This window comes from Nylanderia fulva, unplaced genomic scaffold (genome assembly GCF_048542155.1).
Source record: "Nylanderia fulva isolate GAGA-0341 unplaced genomic scaffold, ASM4854215v1 Scaffold206, whole genome shotgun sequence".
Classification (NCBI taxonomy): Eukaryota; Metazoa; Arthropoda; class Insecta; order Hymenoptera; family Formicidae; genus Nylanderia; species Nylanderia fulva.
The window spans coordinates 139,646-159,482 of NW_028190271.1; the positions used below are offsets into that span (position 1 = coordinate 139,646).

The window sequence follows — 19,837 nt, forward strand, 5'->3', positions numbered from 1 at the left end:
GACCAGCACAAACTCTGGACAAATAATCTAGGAAATGAAAACGCAAAATCGGTAAACAAACCGATAGCCCAAAAACTGGTGTCCTAAGACTTGGCCCCAGAGTTTTCGGCCCGGAGCTCGCCGCTTCCCCTTACAAACTCTGGGTGCTTCGAAAATACGGATTGTTCCCAGGCGCGCATGCCGGGTCTGTCGAATGTCGGGGCGAAGGTCGCAAGCGTGTCCTTAACGGGACGCCGCATACGTTTGTGGCTGGAAACCGGCTCGATGGATCGGACATGCAGTGGAACAATCTAAGAACACTCGGTGTTTCTCTCTGCGGCATGCGGCACGCGGGGAGGTTCGCCGGGAGTTGTCCAAAGGGGCAGTCACCCAGACTGAGGGCAAAATGGACCCGGTCCCACGGGCTATGGGCCCGGACCTTGAGGACGGAAGGAAGTCAGGCAGTACGCGTTGGAAGTCAGCAAAACATCCGGAAAAGCAGTACGTGGCGACTCGGCCCTTGGGGTGCGCTCCGGTGCAACTCACGGGGCTGGCCACGCGGTGGGTTTCAAAAAGGGCTAAAGGCAACACGCCTTAAGGACTCAGTTGAACCCAACGCAAAATTGAAAAGCAACACGCCGCGTGGCGATTCGGCCCCTGAGGTGCACTCCGGTGCAACTCACGAGGCTGGCCACGCGGTGGGATCCAAAAAGGGCTAAAGGCAACACGCCTTAAGGACCCAGTTGAACCCAACGCAAGATTGAAAAGCAACACGCCGCGTGGCGACTTGGCCCCTGGGGTGCACTCCGGTGCAATTCACGGGGCTAGCCACGCGGTGGGTTTCAAAAAAGGCTAAAGGCAACACGCCTTAAGGACCCAGTTGAACCCAATGCAGGATTGCAAAGCGGCACGCCGCGTGGGGACTCGGCCCCCTCCCTGGGGTGCGCTTCGGCGTCGCTGTCGGGGGCTGCCGCGATGCGTGTTGAGACTGACAGAAAACGAAAAATGCAAATGGGTGCGGCCCTGGGGACAACAAAGCAAGGGATTGAAAGGAATGGGCGGGACCTCCAGCCACATCATGGCCAGCGAGTGTCCACAAGCGTTAAAGGTCTCCCGAGTAGTGCCGGGAACCCCAAAAACTCTCCAAGATTCTAAAGCAACACGCCGCGGCGAATGAAGGGAGCTTATCATTATCATTTTCAGGACTTCCACCCTCAGGCTTACACACTGCATTGCTACGACAAGTCGGCGTCACTGACCAAATGGCTCACAAGTAGCACGCGCACATGGATGCGTTGGAGGAGCGCACTCGGTGTCGCTCGCACAGCAAAATTTTTTCCTCATCCGAGGACTGGAGTGCTGGGGGTGGTACGGGTGCGTTTCCCGTACCTATCTATTCCAATCCCTGTCCTACCTACACCAAGTTCCGCCTTCCCGGAGACCCATTACATGTCCGCTTGCCTTCCTCATGCTGCGGTTCGATGGCGGGGGAGCAGGGGTCTCTGTCTGCGCCTGATGGGCCCCGCGCCTCCCGGTTTCTGGCCCGGAGGCGCGGGGGCCAAAGGGCGGCTTCTTTTCTTTCAGGAACATCATCATCGGTATCCTCGTCGTCGCTCCGGTCGTTTCGTTTCGTTTTACTTTGTCTCGTTCGTTCGTTAATCAAAACTACCCCAATTATTTATTTATTTAATTCGCTAAAACTTTAGCTTTCGTACGCCCTGTCGCACGCGTTACAGGAAACCGGCTGCGCGTACTGGAGAATCGCCCTGTATCACTAAGGCTAAGGTTAAATAGAAGACGACGAGCGGATTCTTCGCCGGAGCCCGGGCCTTCGCGTAAGTTTTTAACATTATAAATTATATCACGCTGCTAGAAAAACATTATATTAAACAGGAAATTTTTTAATAAAAATGTTATACGTTCCAGGCCGTGCACGCATCGTGTTAACGCCGGAGTTGGAGCATCCGGTTATTGATTTAGCCGAAAGCGATAACGACGTGGAAGAAGTGCGGGTTCGCGAAGTAAGTCCGTTCGATGAGGCGACCATATTTACTCCGCTTGAAAGTAAGTAAGAAAAATACTACAGTGGTATATATCAACACAAAAGATTTTTTAATTATGTGAAATACTAATAATATATGTCTGATGAATATTAGATGACGCGGCAAATGAAAACGTGGTCGTAGAGGATCGAGAACGGGGGGAGGAAATCGATGAGGAAGTAAACACGATTCCGGAAGATGAAGAGGATCTGGAGGAGGAGGAGGAGGAAGAGTCGGAAGAAGAAGAGCAAACGGAAGATGAAGAAGAAGAGCCGGAAGAACGAGAAGAACAAACGGGAGATGAAGAAGAAGATGAAAATAACAACACCACGTTTTCTGTAGAAGAAGAAGAAGAAGAAGAAGAAGAAGAAGAAAATAGCGGGGAGATGGCTGAGGAAGGTAATAATTAGATATTTTATACTTAATCTTCTCCTACGTTTAAATTTTTTGTTTATTCTAATTAAAATAAAATTTTATTAGGAATTTCTTTCTCTCCTAACATCGCGCCCGAAATTTCATATTCACCGGAGTATTAACCCTCGCAGGGTGACACAATTGCCCCGGTAAAAGAATATTAAAACGTAAGTGAACATAACATAATTATTAATAACAACAGTTTCACATTATTAATAAAAATTCAAACGTAAGAGAGTAATATTTTATTAAATATTTTATTTTGTTAATATAATTTTTTATTTCTCACAGTACAAAGTGGTGGGGGAAGGAACGTCAGAATACACCGAGAAGATTCTCAAACCCGCTCCGGTGAGGAAACTTCCGACGAAGAGCGAGATTTAGCGGCTGCTGGTGGACAAGAGGAAGTAACGAATCAAGAGCTCGAAGGTAATTTTAGATATTTAATAATGTTAGCGGAAAACGTGCGTCGGTTTAGAACTTTTGGTATAGAAGGACGGGAAATTAGTTTCCGTATTCGGCCGATACCCGAAGGAGCAAACGCGTATGAGTGGTTAGAAAATGCGTTTCGCGAACTTCACGAGTACGCGTTGCATTCGTGCGAACCGAGGGATTACGTCGGTATGTCTTTTGATTCCGCAAGTTTAACTCGTGGCCCCGCAGGTATATCGTTCCGACCTACGCGAGATTTGACTTACGAAAATATTTGGGAACTCGTAAGCTCGTTAGCGCAAAGCTGCGGAGGACACGATATAGCGCGAGAATTTAACATTCGGATTTTTAAAGTCACTCCACCCATTGGTCGCGGACGTAACGGGCTTACGCCCGATGTTATTGCTAAACGTTCGATTTTAACAATTTCCAATACCGATAATTTATGTCTTCCTCGCGCGCTTGTATCGGCTCTAATTTTTAACGAGCGTGGAAATTTACGCACGGGAGAGTTACACGCAAAATGGAATGCGGTGAGAAGACAAAACTCGGTGTTACAGCGCGAGTTAGCGTTGCAACTTACGAGGGAGGTCGGTGTCACGATTCCGGAGGAAGGGAGTGGAATTGTTGAAATCGAGCGTTTTCAGCAATATCTCGCGAGCGAAAATGTCGCGATAATAATATATAACGACGATACTTTTGGTCGAGGCGGTAAGCCGCTATTCGATGGAAACGTGTTTCTAACCACTCTGCAGCGGGAAATAAAAGCTTGTCTAAATTTATTATACCGTTCAAATAATAAACATTTCGATGTAATTTTAAATTTAAATGCAGCAGCAGGCGGGCGAGGATATTGCATACCGTGTAATTTAAGTTACCGCTCCGATGCGAGAGAGCATCGATGTTCTAATAAATGTCCGCGATGTAACGGAGAGCCACCGTGTGAGCAATCATTCGCGGATCGTATTAGGTGCAATAATTGTAGACGTGAATTTTTCAATCATGCCTGCTTGGAGCGTCATCGCGCGGCAAAATCATACGACGGTAAATCACGTCGGAGTGTTTGTGAAACTATGCGATTTTGCGAAAATTGCGGACGTTTGATTCAAAGAAATAAACAACACGAATGCGACACGACTTATTGCGCTACGTGTCGTTCTCTTCAGCCTTTGAATCATCTTTGTTACATGCTTCCCCTTCGTCGACATAATAATAATAATCGTCCCGATCCGCGCACTTCCGAACACGCGGATCGAAATAGCGAGCAACAACAGCATCACCGGAGAAACGACGACGACGATGACGCCGAAGGTTCGATTAATCAGACTCGCGAACACGTAGAAAGCCGGGTCGCATTCGTGTTTTATGACTTTGAGACGAGGCAAGACGAAACGCTCCAAGGTAGCACAAATGTAAAAATTCACGTACCTACGCTCTGCGTCGCTCAACAAATTTGCGAGGAGTGTGCAGGAATAGATGAAATGTCGGTGCGATGTCGTTGGTGCGGTATTCGCGAATTTATATTTTGTCGCAACCCCGTGCAGGAATTTGTAGATTTCGTAACGCGACCGATAAAATATTTTAAACAAATAATCTGCATCGCGCATAACGCGAAGTCATTCGACGCGCAATTTATTTTGAAATATATCGTGGAAAACCATGTCTTAGAGCCTCAAGTAATTTTAAACGGAACGAAAATAGTTGTATTAACGCTAGGTCATACGAAATTTATCGATAGTATCAATTACATGCCGATGCGTTTATCCGAATTACCCAAAGCTTTCGGACTGGCAGAAGGTACGAATAAAGGCATTTTTCCACATTTATTTAATACTATCGATAATCAGTCTTATGTCGGAGCGTTACCCGGTGTTCAATATTATTCACCCGATTCTATGCAAATAAAAGAACGCGAAAAATTTCTCGCGTGGCACTCCGAGATGACACGCGCGAATTATGTGTTTGATTTTCAACGTGAAATATTGCTTTATTGTCGTAACGATGTAGATATCCTTAGACGAGCGTGTATGGCTTTTAGAAAAATATTCTTAGAGCGTGGAAACGTGTGTCCATTCGAGGAATGCACAACCATCGCCTCAACGTGTATGCGCGTATTTAGAAAAAACTTTTTACGCGAAAGAGAGATCGGAATTATTCCAACGGGGGGATACAGGCATGCGAATATTCACTCGCGTAAAGCCCTGCAATGGTTGATATGGAAAGAGCGGGAGCTCGGACATCATATTATCCATGGCGGTCGCGCTCGAGAATATCGATTACGCGATGGTACGCTAGTCGATGGATACTACAAATCGGTAGAAAATAACGTAACGCAATATTACGCATTACAATTTCACGGTTGTTTTTGGCATGGTTGTCCAAGATGTTTTCGGGTAAATCGCGACAGACTGCTTTCGACGGATCGTACAGATACGTGTGATTCACGTTACGAGCACACAGTTGCAACGACATTTCGTCTTCGAAAGCGTGGATATAGGGTGATTGAGAAATGGGAATGCGACTTTGATCGCGAGATGAATGAAAATGTCGAGATGCGCGAATATTTACATCGACATCAAATGATAGACGCCAAACCGCTCGATCCCCGAGACTCATTTTACGGCGGACGCACAGGAAATATCGTGACGCGATACGAGATCACGGGTACGGAAAAAATACGTTACGTGGATGTATGTTCTCTGTATCCGTTTGTGTTGAAGACCGGTGGTTTTCCGATTGGTCACCCGACAATATACGTAGGTGAGGAATGCGAGGAGTTAATCGGATTATCACCGGGATATAATTTCGATTCAGTCGAGGGGGTCGTGCGATGTAAAGTACTTCCTCCCCGCGATCTCTTTCATCCTGTATTACCCTATCGCGTGCAGGGCAAATTATTATTTGCGTTATGTCGTAGTTGCTGCGAAACATTTTCTCAGATTGCGTGTACTCACGAAGCTCACGAACGCGAATTCGAAGGTACATGGATATCGTGCGAATTACGAAAAGCAATCGAGAAAGGATATTTCGTGACAGGGGTTAGTGAGATTTGGCAATATAACATCACTCGTTACGAACCCGGTACGCGGCAAGGGGGTCTATTTACGGGATACATCAATACATTTTTACAATTAAAGCAAGAAGCTACCGGATGGCCGAGCGATTGTGTCGATAATGTTGCTAAAGAGCGTTACATCCGCGAGTATGAGGAAGTAGAAGGAATCGTTCTTGAAAAAGATAACATTGCACACAATTCCGGTTTACGCTCGGTGGCTAAATTATGCTTGAATTCTTTTTGGGGTAAATTTGGTCAACGTGCAAACTTACCGAATACCGTAATTGTCAAAACACAAGAACGATTAATGAGTTTGCTCACTAGCCCTCAGCATGAAATAACCGATATATTGCCTGTAAACGACGAGGTGATATATGTTTCGTTTCGACTACGAGAAGAGGCTATCGTACCTTCGCCTCTTACTAATGTTATAATAGCGGCTTACACGACGGCTCAAGCGCGATTAAAATTGTATGATTATTTAGAAAAATTAGACAAGCGCGTTTTATATTACGACACGGATTCCTGTATTTATGTAAGTCGCGGAGATCCGCAGGAATACGAACCGCATACGGGTAATTTTTTAGGCGACATGACGGATGAACTCGCTAGCTACGGACAAGGTAGTTACATTGAGTCGTTCGTATCCGGTGGTCCGAAATTTTACGCATATGTGGTCCGTACACCCGAAGGACTCACACGCGAAGTTTGCAAAGTAAAGGGTATAACCTTGAATTTTGAAAACTCGCGTTTAGTTAATTTTAATAGTATTAGAGAATTATTGCTACGTAAAGAAAGAGAAGAAGAAGAAGAGGAACGGGAAGAGAGAGCGCGCGGAGAGCAAGTTGAAGAGGCGATTCCTGGGACATCGATAAATCTTCGTTTTAAAGCCATTCGGCGAACCGCATTTCACGATATAATAACGCGTGACGAAACAAAAATATGCAAGACTGTGTTATTAAAACGAAGATTTATCAAAAATCGATATTCTCTTCCATACGGTTATTTACCGGAACAATGACATAGCTCTCCTCTTCGCACTTCTATCTTTACGAAGATACGCGTACGTTTTCCGCCACTTGCATAGAAATGCAAATATTATATAAAAGTGTAAATATTGTAAAAGTAAAATGTATATATATATATATATATTTCATAAAATATTATAAAATATTATACTTTATATTATATTTTATAAATCGTAGTTTTAAAATACCCGTAGTTTTAATTTTATTTTTATAATAGGAAGGACAAGGAGTAGTTTAACTAAAGTTAGAAGATGTAGATATTAGTAATAAGAAAAAATACTTTGTAAATATAAATACAAAAATTTATATTTTTAATAAAAAATATTGTTTATTAATAAAATTTATATATTTTAATAAAAATATTGTTTTCCCATTTTAGTTTTAATAATTATCCTTTTAAGCAAAATCATTTTTATTTAGTAAAATATTAAATTTTTAACAAAATTTTTAATATAATTTTTTTTTGACTGAAAAACTTTAACATAAAAATATTTAATTTCAAAAAAATTCTTGTTACGTACAATTTTTATATATTCAAATATATTCGTGCCGAACTCACATACGTCCGCTATCGCAAGACATACACACCAACGAGAACATTTGATTAAAAGCTGATTGTGGGCAGCGCAACGTAGCGCTCGTCAGCTGATCGGTAGCGGTGCGCTAACCAGGCGCTCATCAGCTGATCGGTAGTTGCGAGCTAACCAGGCGCTCATCAGCTGATCGGCGCTCGTCAGCTGATCGGCGCTATTCGCTAGCACGAGCATGCGACCGCCGCGGGTTGGCCCCCGGTGCGCGAATAAGCTTTTTCCGTCGTAACTCATTTCATACTATGAGTAATATTAAAATTTAAATACACGGACGCTCTTTACGCTAATTTTTTGTTTTTAAGAACGCGCCGGATTAGACTTTCTTTCATTTACGAGATTGTACGTAAACGGTGAATATCGCGTTCATTTTGGGGAAATGGATGTACGCTGGAAACATCCTTGGACGTCGATCGTCTGCGGGCCTACGGGATGTGGAAAAACGATTTTCGTGAAAACATTTCTTCGTTATTTGTCCAACGTGTCCGATACTCGATTCGAGAGAATTTTATTTTATTACGCCGAGTGGCAAGATGCCTATCAACGCCTGCAATGCGATGAAAATGAAAGAGAAGAAAAGAGTAGCGTAAGAAAAAAGAACGTATATGCAAATAGCATTCCGATAAACTCGAAGAAAAATATAATCGAATTTCACGAGGGTTTACCGCGCCCGGAAGATTATTCTTACGATCCACACACCCCGAAATTAGTGATAATCGACGATCTTATGAAAGAGTCGTCATCGTGCGATGTTATCGTAGATCTATTTACTAAAGGAAGCCATCATAAGAATCTCAGTGTTATTCTCATTTCGCAAAATCTTTTCCATCAGGGACGCGGACAACGCAAAACTCTCTGAAAATTACATAGTAGTTTAAAAAAAAACCAGGATCGCGCAAAAATTTCGGCTTTTAGTCGTCAAGAATCCGGGGACGATCCAAGTTTATGGAAAAGTATACACCCCCCTAAGCCCCGGGATTTATTGCTCGTTTAAAAAAATCGCCCCGTAAATATCGTTTCGGCCCTTGTTTTTTTTCCCAACTTTTAAGTGCTTACCGTAATTCCCGAGAGATAAAAAAGGGGCAAAAAAATTTTTTTTTCCAAAACGTTGTCACTGTGCAATTCCCTGGAGGTAAAAAAAAAAAAAAAACCCAACCCGGATCACGTCGTCAAGAATTAAACCCGAGGCGGGTAAAAATCGCTAACGACTTGGGCAAGAAAAAAAAATTTTAAAAACTTTATTTTTAAAAAAAAAAATCAAGAACACGTTTTTAGTCGTGATAATCTCTAGGGGTATTAAAGATGGTTTTCAAACCTTAAAGGAACAAAACCGCTTGCAAGTAAAAAAAAAAAACCCTTGTAGACAAAAATCGTCCAGGGTTTGCTGCAAAAGGTAATTTTAAAATTAAGAAAAAATTTTGGTGAAACGCGGGGGGTTTTTTCCCTTTTTTTTGTCCTATATCGGGCTTATTATCCCCGGGCATTGGGTAAAAAAGGGGCGCTATTCTATTTTTTGTTCCGTCAAAAGTAAAAAAAATAAAAATTTCAAATTTTAAGGAAACCCCAAAAAAAGGGTTTTTTAATTTTGTCGGAAAATCCGAAAACTGCGGAAAACCCCGGAAAATTTCCTCTAAAAGCCCGGCCCAAAATTTCATCGAAAAAATTCGAGTACAAATGGGAAAATGATGTAAAAACCGTACGGACCCGGGAAACCCCTTTTTCAGGTCGACAGAGAGTGGCGATTTAATTTCCCCCCAGGCGCGAGGACAAAATGGAAAATGATAAAAAGGTTTTCAGGTTTTTTAATTTTTTCGTGCTGCGAGAAAACGATTACGCAAAGCGCGCACCCCGGGGGTGGGAACAGGACGAAACCAAAAAAAAGGGATTAAAAACCATGATGACGGGGTTTTTTTTGGAAAAAGAAAAATTTTAATTCCCCCAAGACGGTAACATTGCGCCTTTTAGTGTTTTGAAAAAAAACGGCCAACAGCGGAAAAGATACAAAAAAAGGGGGGGGTTTTTGACGCGGGGACCCCCTTTGAAAAAAAGGAAAAACGTATTTTTCCCTCAAAAAGAAAAAGGGGGGTTTAAAACCCATTGGGGGAAAAAATTAAAAATTTTGGGAAATTCCCAAAAAAATTTTTTTCGACCCCCCCATTATGGGGGTTTTCTCTGGGGGGGGACAAATTTTTTGCGAAAAAGTTTTTAAAAACCCCCTTTTACGCGTAACAAAGCTTTGGGGGTTGGTTTTTAAAAAAAAAAGGGCATACACGGGGGGGAAAAGGCCCGGGAAAAAAAGAAAATTTTTCCCCGTTTTTCATTATAAATAACAAATATTTATGATTTTTGGGAACCCATTTGATCGATCTTCGTAAAAACCCCAAAAACTATAATGACGGTTATTCCCTTTTTACCCCGGGGGCCCCCGTGCTTTAAAAAATTTTTTTTGGGGGAACCTTTTGGGGGCAAAAAGCCCCCAAATGTTTTAAAAAAAAGGGCCCCTTTTTTAAAAATTTTTCCAAAAAAAAAAAGGGGCGACTCCCGGGAAAACTTTTTCAGACCGACAAAAAAAAAAATTTTTTTGCCCCCCCCCATACAAAAAATTTTTTTAAAAAAAAAAACATCCGTTTTTGTTTTTAAAAAGGGAAAAAACCCTTATTTAAAAATCTAAAAGTGGAAAGATTTTTAAAAAACAAATCCCAAAAAAAGGGGTGTGGCCCCCATTTTAAAAAAAACCCCAAAAAAAATACACGGTTTTTTTCTTTGATGTTTTACAAGTATTTTCACGGGGGCAACAACCCCTCATTCCACCCCCCAAAAAGGGAAAAACCCCCGGGCCCCCCGCCGGGGGGAAAAAGTCGTCCCCCGTTTAAAAAAAAAACGACATGGGGGAAAAGGGGAAAAAAAAAAAAAAAAAGCGTGGGCGTAAACCCAAAAGGGGGGAAATAAAAACCCTGGGCGATCTCGTTTTTCTTTTTTAGAGCAAAAGAATCTTTAGAAAATTCGAAGGGGGAATTGGGGGGAGGGATATTTCCCAATTCCTCGGTTCTCGAAGGGGAAAAAAACCCCCCCTATTGAAATTTAAAAAATTTTTTCCCGGGGGAAGTTATGACCCGGGAAATTTTTTTTTTAAAGAATTAGCACCGGTTTTTTTAAAAACTTTCGGGGGGGAAAGGAAAATTTTTTGTCCCACGTGTGATTTTAAAAAAAAAGGGGGGGGGTTTTTAATAAACCCCAAATTTTTGTTTGGGTTTTGGAAGGGTTTTCCCTTTTTTAAATTTTAATCCTGGGTACCCCCCTTTTAAAATTTAAAAAATTTTTCGAAATGGGGCGGGGGAATTTTTTCTGGGGTTTTTTCCCAACAATAGCCCCCCTTCCTATTTCCCCACAAAAAAACCCCGGGTTTTATTTCGGAATTTTAAAACCCCAAACGCTGCACTTACACGGGATGGGAAGTCGCGTTGAGCGAAATCCCAAATTTCCCCCAACCTTTTTTTATGTAAAAGGGGGGGAAAAAAAAATCCCCAGTTTTTGTCGAAATCGACTCTCAAATTTAAAAAAAAAAAATAAAAAAGATGAGGGGGGTTTTTAATTTGAAGGGGAAAAATCAAAACCCCGGGGGGATTTAAAAATAACGGAAAATTTTTTTTCCCCCCATTTAAAACCCCCCCTGAAAGAAGTCGGTTCCCCTTTTTCCCTTTTTAAAAACAAGAAAAAATTTTCAGGCGGGGGGGGATTTTTTTTTTCCCTCGCGTGTCCTGCTGGTTTTTTAAACTTATTCATTTTATGCATTTTTTCCCAAACTTTTTCAAATGATTTTTTTTAGCTGATTTTTTTTAAAACGCCCCCTAAGGGGGGGGAAAATATCTATTGTTTTTGCTCCCACCCCCCAAGCTTAAATTCCAAAAAAAAAAACTCCCTTTAATTTTTCTTTTTAAAAAAGGTTTTTTTACGAAAAAGGAGTTTTTTTACAGGGGGGCTATGGTTACGAACGTGTATTTTTTTGGGGGGGGTAAATTTCCCCCCAAATTTTTTGTTTATTGGGGGAAAAAAAAAAAATACAAAAAAAAATAAAAAAAAATACGGGAAAAACGCCCCGCCCGTAAAAAGGGGGTCAATCGTCCGCGAAAACGCGGGAAAGCATAGCGGTTTTAAAAAAGGCCCCAGATAGATATATTTTTTATAACCCCCATTATTTCTAAATACGCTTTTCCCCTGACAAAAAACGCTGGTAGACGGGCCCACGAAGAAAAGAATGGTTTTTACACACACACCGAGCGAGTGTTTAAGAGCGAGCTCGATTCTTCTCTTTACCGCCCCCCGCAAAATAACATCGAAAGTTCGCAATGGATTTTTTACAAACCCGTGACCTCGGTTTTGGAGACCCCCCCCTAAAATTTGTCATCCCGGGGGCAGGAGAAAATAAATTTGATCTCACACACACGTTTAAAAATCTTCGGGGACGCGGAGAAACCCCAGCCGCTACCCGGTCTCGCCGCGGTCAGGCGTCAACGTGGCCCCGTAAACATTTTCCCTTTATTTTCCCTCTTCAATCAAATTTGACGTGGGGATTTCAATCAAAAGTCGTGTCGCCTCCAACAAAAAGCTTATGCGTACCGGCGTACATCGAAAACATTTTTAAAATTTTTTCATCGCCCGCAAAAAATTTCCCCTCCCAAAAACCCCCTGTTTTTTGGGGTGGGTGGGAAAATACACCGGAAAACATGGACGATACGGGAGGGGCGGAAAGGGAAAAACGCTTAGCGAGACGACTCGTTAAAATACCGGAGGGCGCGCTAGATCTTATGGGCACCTCCCTTGCGACGTTTTCAATCAGGATAAAATTTTAAAATTTAAAGGGTCGGGTGGGGGTTGAACTCGTGCGTTCGAAAGAAAACGTTTTTTTTTTATAGAAACTAATTTCACGTCGAAAATTTTGATACTCATGCAAGTCAATGGGGAGAAAAGCGAAAATAACCCCCGGAGTATTTCTAGCGCTTTCTAGAATGGGGTGAGCAAAAATTTTTGCCAATATTTCCCCTTACGAGAGTTGAAATTAAAAAATTTACGATTCACACCCGGGGTTGTGGTGAATCGTTTAGGGTAAGGGAATACTGGGGCAATTGGGCCCAAACAATAATAGAGGTTTCGTCGATAAAAGCCCTTTTAACGGTGACAGAAAAAAAAATCCGTTTAATTTCCAAAAATTTCGGAATAAAATTTCCCTTTTCCCCTATACGTTTACGGTTTAAAAAAATACCCGTAGACCCTTACAACCGGGTTTTTTTCGTCTCGCGAACCGTTTACATCGAACTTATCATACGCTTTTTTCAGGGGGGCGGGTATTTTATTTTTGGGAAAGAGGGGAAAATTTTATAAGTAGAGATATTTTTTCGGGGTATACGGTTTTTTCGCTTTTGATCTTCCCCCCCGATTAAACCGGAATTGCGCCGGTCCCTTTTAATCTCGGGAAACCCCGGAAAAATCTACGGTTTTGAAAAACGAGATTCGAGAAGGCCCCTCACCGAAACAATTAAATTTTTCGTTTAAAGACGAACCCCAAATTTGAAAATTTAAAAAAAATCGATGCATCGGTAAAATTATCCCTCGATTTTTTTCCGTTTGCTTTTAACACTCGTTTACCCAACTTTTTTTCATCCCCCGTAATTAAAAAACGCGATTAGAAAAAATTTTTCCCCCCTCCCCTTTCCCTTTTGGGAAAATTTTGATGAAACTTTTCCCAAAAAAGGGAGTGGGGGGGGGGGGAAACCCCCATGGGGGGGGAACCGGGGGCCCAATAAAAAAAAAATTAATTTTTGTTAACAAAAAGGACAAAAAACCAAACGCGGGACGTTTCGCTAAGCTTGGACCTAAACAACGAAAAAACTCACAAAAATGGACAAGTCCCTCCACATACAAGGGGTTTTCCCCCGATAACCCAAAAAATTTATCCCCGAAGGAAATCCCCAGTTTCGCCTCGAACTCCATTGTCGGCACTGGATTTGTGCCACCATACGCGTTTTTGGGAAAATTTCCCCCAAAAGAGACGAAAAACCTTGGCTCTCACAAATTATCACGGCATCGAGTGGTTCACGGTAGTTAATCCCCAAATATTTTACCCCTATCTCCCGCAAATTGCAAAAAACACGCCCCCGCAATTTGTCAAGGTAACGAAAAACAAACCCACTTGAGGAAAAATTTCTTTCCCCAAAATATAAAAATTTTGGGGGGTACCTCACCAGCGTTTAAAAATTTAACCGGGTTAAAGGAAGGGGTTTGTACAATATTTTCGGTCATCACGGGGGTTCGAAAATTTGGAACCTTTTTATTGCGCGTTTACCAAAAGCTTATAAATTTTTAAAATGGGGCTAAATGCGGGAAAATAATTGCGGGGAACGTTTCAACCTCAACCCAACTACTTGTTATTTTTTCCCCAAATTTTGGGGGGAAATTAAATTTTGCCCATAGCGACGATAAATACAAAACCGCCTTTTTTTTTCGATTTAAAAGAGAATATAACCCCAAAATACACCCCCCTAGAAAAGGAAAAAAATCCCCCCCCAACAAGAACCCCCCAAATTGAAAAAAAAAGAAGAAGATTTGTGATTCTGAATCGTCATCGGGCGTTGGGGGACAAAACGAAACAATTTTTCCCAAACTCGACGCAAACTGACATTGAAAACCCCTCAAACAAAATCAAAATGAAAAAGACGCCTTAACGAAAAAGGGAAAAACCGGTTTTTGGGTTTAAATAATCCCCTCACTCGTTCGTATTTGGGACAAAAAAAAAAAGGGAAAAACCCCGCGAAATTCTACAAGCATTTCATCACTCGATCCGACATGTTGGAGTCTATGCGCCGACAGAGTTCCCCCAGGGGGGGTGTCCCAGGTCGACCCGGTATCGTCGCTAAAACCGAAAATTTACGACGACCCGGGAGACCTTGGGGGATCGCCTTCTACCTCGAGAACCCGGGTTTCAGCCAAATTATTTCGAAAAGCTACGGATTTCCCCCTTTATCCAGGGTTTCTCCCCTCCGACTTCGACCCAAACCCAAATCCCCTCGTTGGAAATTCAAAATTTTCAAAAGGGAATTTTTTTTAAGACTTGCGGACAATACTGCTTTGGGGATTTTTTAATTTATGTTTCAGCGGTTATAATCTTAATCAGTTTTTTTTCTCTTTTTTCCCGAAGATTGTTTAAAAATAACGATGTTTAATAAACACTTATTGTAAAATTTTTACTCCAAAAAAAAAAAGCGAATTATAACAATTAATATGAATTTTAGTATGAATAAAAAAATTTTGTTCTGTAAAAAATTTTTTTTAAAATAACCAATTTTTTACTTTTAAAACTATTTTTCAAATTTTTTTTCACTTCCCTTCCCCTTTTTTGAAAAATTTTTCCAATGATGTTCCTGTTTACCTTCATTGCAGCGGTTTTTAAAAAAAAATTTTATCTGACCTTTTTCTTTTCTACGACGATGTATTATTATTTTTTATCGGGACGCGAGTTTGGAAAACTCGTGTACAAAAAATTTGCTTGTTCCTTTTTTAATTTCCCACGCCCTTTTAGCTAAATAACCCCCGCCACCGGGGCGAAACCCCACCGCTTTTTCTTTGGCCAAAAAAGTTTTTAACCCCCCCCCCGTCCCAATATCGAAACCCTTTGATTGAAAGAGCTATCCTTTCCCTAGTATACCCGAACTGTTTTTTCCCCAAACCCCCCCCCAAAAACGACATTTTTTTTCGACAGCATCCTTTCCATACGTATACCCGAACCCCCCGCCGTCTCTTTCGCAACTTTAGCTTTAAAAACCACATCTAACCTTTGACTATAAGATTCGTTTTCTCAACATCTAGGGCCCCGTCGGAAAAACGGGGGTCCCGGGTTTAAATCCAAGAAAATCAAAAAAAAAATAAAAAAAAAAAATTCTCATCCCCACCTTTTGGGGCCCGTCGCCATTTTTTTTTCCCCCAACACCCTTTCCCCTTAACACCCCCCCTCGGAAAAGCCAACGCCAGTGGGGGGGAAAGATAAGAAGAAACCCGGGGGCAAGGGTCGGGGGGGGGGGTTTGGTTTTTACGGGCCCTTTCCTGCCATTTTACTACTGACTTGTTATGAAGGCCCCTTTACTTCCTTAAATTAAATTTTTAGTTAAAAATTTAGAAAGGGAAAAATTTTAAAAATCTTCGAAAAAACCCCAATATTATACGCCATAATAACTGTAAATAAAAATTGATCAGCATTGAAATTATAAATAATCTATGATGTAAATAATATGATAAAAATGTGACGATAATAATAATAATAATAATAATAATAATATTTGCAATTTATATTAGAGTATTATAATTACGTTTAATTATTTAATTACAAATGCAAATTAATATTAAACATGTATTATTCAGTTGTGTGTAACATCGGAAATATAATATAATTTTTTTTATAAGGCATTTTCAACATTTTTGCTCTAATTTTATCAAACTCCCATGTCTGAAGATGAGAATATTCAGACATGATACCAATATTTAAAGTTAATGACGAAATAGGCTGTGTATATAAATCTTCCACTAACACAAGTACTTTGCCAATAGCATACATTTTATTGTCATTAGATTTAATGAAATTTAAAATTGACATTATTTGTCCATTTTCAAAAGAAATGCAATTATTTTTTGGATCATCACAGTTAATATAATATTGATTATTGCAAAAAATTTTATATTGTTGTACAGAAATGAAATCTTTCGTAATAGGACCATCACAATGAGAGCGTGTAAAACATTTTTCCATATCGTATGAATTTGAATATATTTTGAATGTTTCATTATTATGTATTGTCTCAATTTCTGCAAATCTTCTTGTTAATTGCTGTAATGGTTGGTTAGTTTTACGAATTAATTTCTTTAACGTAGACATATAATTCTCAAATTTAAATGCACTAAATTTATCCAGAGCACCAAATTGTTTTACGTCTGCAGCAAGATGTAATAAATTATGAATATTATGTGAAATATATTTAGAACCGTAGATAACTTGAAATGATTTTACAAAATGTTTTAATAAATTTTCTGCATATTCTATAATAGAAGTTTGATATGTTAAAGTAGGATGTGCAAGAATTGTGATTGCTACATGTAATGTTAGAAAATTTAAATATACATTTTCTTGTAGTATTCCTTTCAATATAATAGGACCTGTATATAATAAAAATTGCCGATATTCTGTGGCTTTCCAATGTTTGATATACTTTAATGATCTTGGTTTTCGAGCAAAATCAGAAGGAATATAATTGCGTAACTTTATTAGTTTCTTAGAAATTTGTTCTTTGTCTGAATTTGATAATCTTATCTTAAGTGGTCCTGAAAGCCATAACATAATAAGTTTACGCATAACACCCAAACATACCAGGTGCATATAATCTAGTGGCACATTTGTAACTAAGCCTAGATTTGGTATATTTTTTAAAATTGTGTCACCAGTTTGATAATCAAGATTATAAGATCCAGTAAAAAATTCTTTATCATTACGTAACATCATATTAGATGTGTATGGAAAACATATATGTCCTTCTATATTATCACCTTCAATAATGCATTTAGTGCAACTATTATATCCAGTGTGTCCTTTTACATTTAAAATAAATGATTTAGCAGGAGCGTCACAAATTATTGCTTTAATTTCGACTTTTATGATCTGTCCCTCATAATCAATCCCATTATTTATAAAAGCAATAGCATCACCTACAAACATTTTTAAAAACTCATTTGCATTTTTTGGTTTTCCTTCACCATAATATAAGGCAATGACATATACATTGTTTATAATATTATCTGCACATAATATTGGCCATAAACTCTTTGTGGAAGACTTATATATAGGTAAACCATCAATATTTATAAATAATTGAATGTTATCAAGAGCAAAATTCAATCTTTTACGTTCTTCAATAATTTTTAGAAGAGCTTTTTCGAGACCTAAGTGGCAGTAATCTCCGTTTTCAATTTGTATAATTTCAGTTGATTTAGGAGTTTGCAATAATGTACGTGGATCTTTAGGCAAAGTATAATTAGTGTGTGTTTGCAATATCTGTAAAAGGTGACGGAGTGATTTGAGTGATATCTTTTCTTCAATAGCCCATTTACTTATGTCATGTATAAAAGTTTCGTTATCATTTAAACACAGATTTTCATAATTGTTATCGACTATAGCTTGCAGCTTATTTGCATCCGTGTAATTTTGTATCATACAGGCATTATTTTCATTCAGAAAGTTAATATTATTTTCATCATAATATTGATTTAGATTTCTATCTGAGTATACTTTATCAGAATCACATAAAGACGAAGCATTCTCATCAACAACAATTAGTTGATCATTATTATTATTAATTATTGCCATAGAATCCGCAGAATCAGTCTGATGAGTTATCATATTCATATCTGTTACTGTGTTTCTTGCAACTAATCTTCGTTTATGTCTTGCACTATAAAATATTGAGTGTTTTCGTTTGCGACCCATATTTTTCACAAAATATATTTTTTTTCCTAAATATACATATACAATGAAAAAAAGATATCTTGTTACAATAAATATGAAAAAAATATAAGACAAACATAAGATAAAAAATATTGTATATACTAACCTTAATTTTTATGTTGATGTTTTTCACTTTGTTAAATCACTTTTTATTGCTAAGTGATCTTCTGAGATCACTTATTTTGAGTCAAAATGTCCTCTTATGCAAATAAAAAACACGTGCTGGTACACCAACAGACTGCGTATACGCTGCAGAGCGTTTTGGGCAACGTGTACGCGCCTACACGGTCACGCTTGCATTAGGATTAGGTAAGATTAGGTTACATTAAGTAGCGTCCATTAACGGTGACGTGTTGATTCTTTTACTTTTAGAACAAATCAACGTCAAGTCTTGACAAGATGACAACTTAGCAGTCATTCTGCTGAACGCGACTATTTTAAAGAAAAATATTTCAAATAAAAGTTGTTTGATTCAAAGGAGGTCATAAAGTAGATGATGCCCTTTATTTGATGAATATTTTAAGAGATATTTGAAGTGGTGTACGTGTTATTTTAAATTGGACACCCTAATATATATTTAGTTATAGCAGTAATAAATATAAATAAATAAATATAAATTATTTATTAAATATATCATAAATTAAACTTTATTTTCCTAATTTTAATTGTTGATCGTCACAGCACAACATCTTTATGATGTCACTGTGACATTTTCTTGCTATGACAGATTTTTTATCATTATTGTTACATTTCGTGATATACTAGTTATATCAATGTGACATTTTTGATGATATCACTGTAACATCATAAAGATGTTGTGCTGTGACGATTAAATATATATTTTATCGTCACAGCAGAACATCTTTATGATGTCACTGTGACATTTTCTTGCTATGACAGATTTTTTTATCCTTATTGTTACATTTCGTGATATACTAGTTATATCAATGTGACATTTTACAATGATATCACTTCAATTGTGATTAATGATATCACTGTTACCTTCCAATAATCTCACAATGACATCACAGTGACATTACATTTTTTTGTCACCTTGTGACTCTATTGTGAGCTTATTGTGATGTCACTGTGACATTTTTTGCTATGGGGGATATAATTAACTTATAAGATACATAATAACACAAATCGCTAACACAACTAATATGGTCAGTGCTGTTAATGTGGGCAATAAGAAGTTTTAGTAATATATATAAGTTATCATCTAATTGCATTCATTTATCGCTAAATAATTTTAATACAATACAAGCCAACATTTTAATATAAAAATATTAATTTCTCTTTGATTTTAACGTAAAAATAAAAAATTCATGATTACACTAAATACACAAGTAACTATTATTGTGATACTTAAAAAATGATAAAACTTATTGACGTTGTTGCTTTGCCTGTAAAAAATAAAAGTAATAATAAATATGTTGTTATATCGAAAACTAAAATATACAAGTAAAACGTAAAACATACTAGTTCTCTGTCGTAGCGCGTTTTTGAGTGCCTTAACCAAGCTGACACATAGTTCTGAAATTGTTTATCTGTCAAAAATGGAAAGTGTTTTCTAGTCGATCCTACAAATGTAACAAAAAAAAAGTTAATATAGTACCGGTACAATTATTATGCTATTAAAAGCATTAATTTTTTATAATTATATATTTTTACATTTCTATATACGTTTTAAAATGTCCATAATTATTAGTGTGTTCACTTCGAAGTAGCCTTTGCGACCCATCCAAGAACATTTTGTA

At 38.8% G+C, this 19,837-nt stretch overlaps 1 protein-coding gene across 1 annotated transcript; it reads left to right on the forward strand.

The window, feature by feature from the left end:
• The first annotated feature begins 1,649 nt into the window (after positions 1-1,649).
• Positions 1,650-8,396, forward strand: LOC146723338 (uncharacterized). The gene is made up of 5 exons (XM_085482461.1): positions 1,650-1,814; positions 1,906-2,043; positions 2,136-2,420; positions 2,727-6,545; positions 7,843-8,396. Exons 3-5 carry the CDS (start codon positions 2,408-2,410, stop codon positions 8,394-8,396), a joined length of 4,386 nt encoding a protein of 1,461 aa, XP_085338587.1. The 5' UTR covers positions 1,650-1,814; positions 1,906-2,043; positions 2,136-2,407.
• The last annotated feature ends 11,441 nt before the right edge of the window (positions 8,397-19,837 follow it).

Excerpts from the sequence above, each read along its gene's own strand:
- LOC146723338 (XM_085482461.1), top strand. Across the intron at positions 6,546-7,842 it reads ACTCGCTAGCTACGGACAAG|AACGCGCCGGATTAGACTTT; the intron begins GTAGTTACATTG and ends TTTGTTTTTAAG.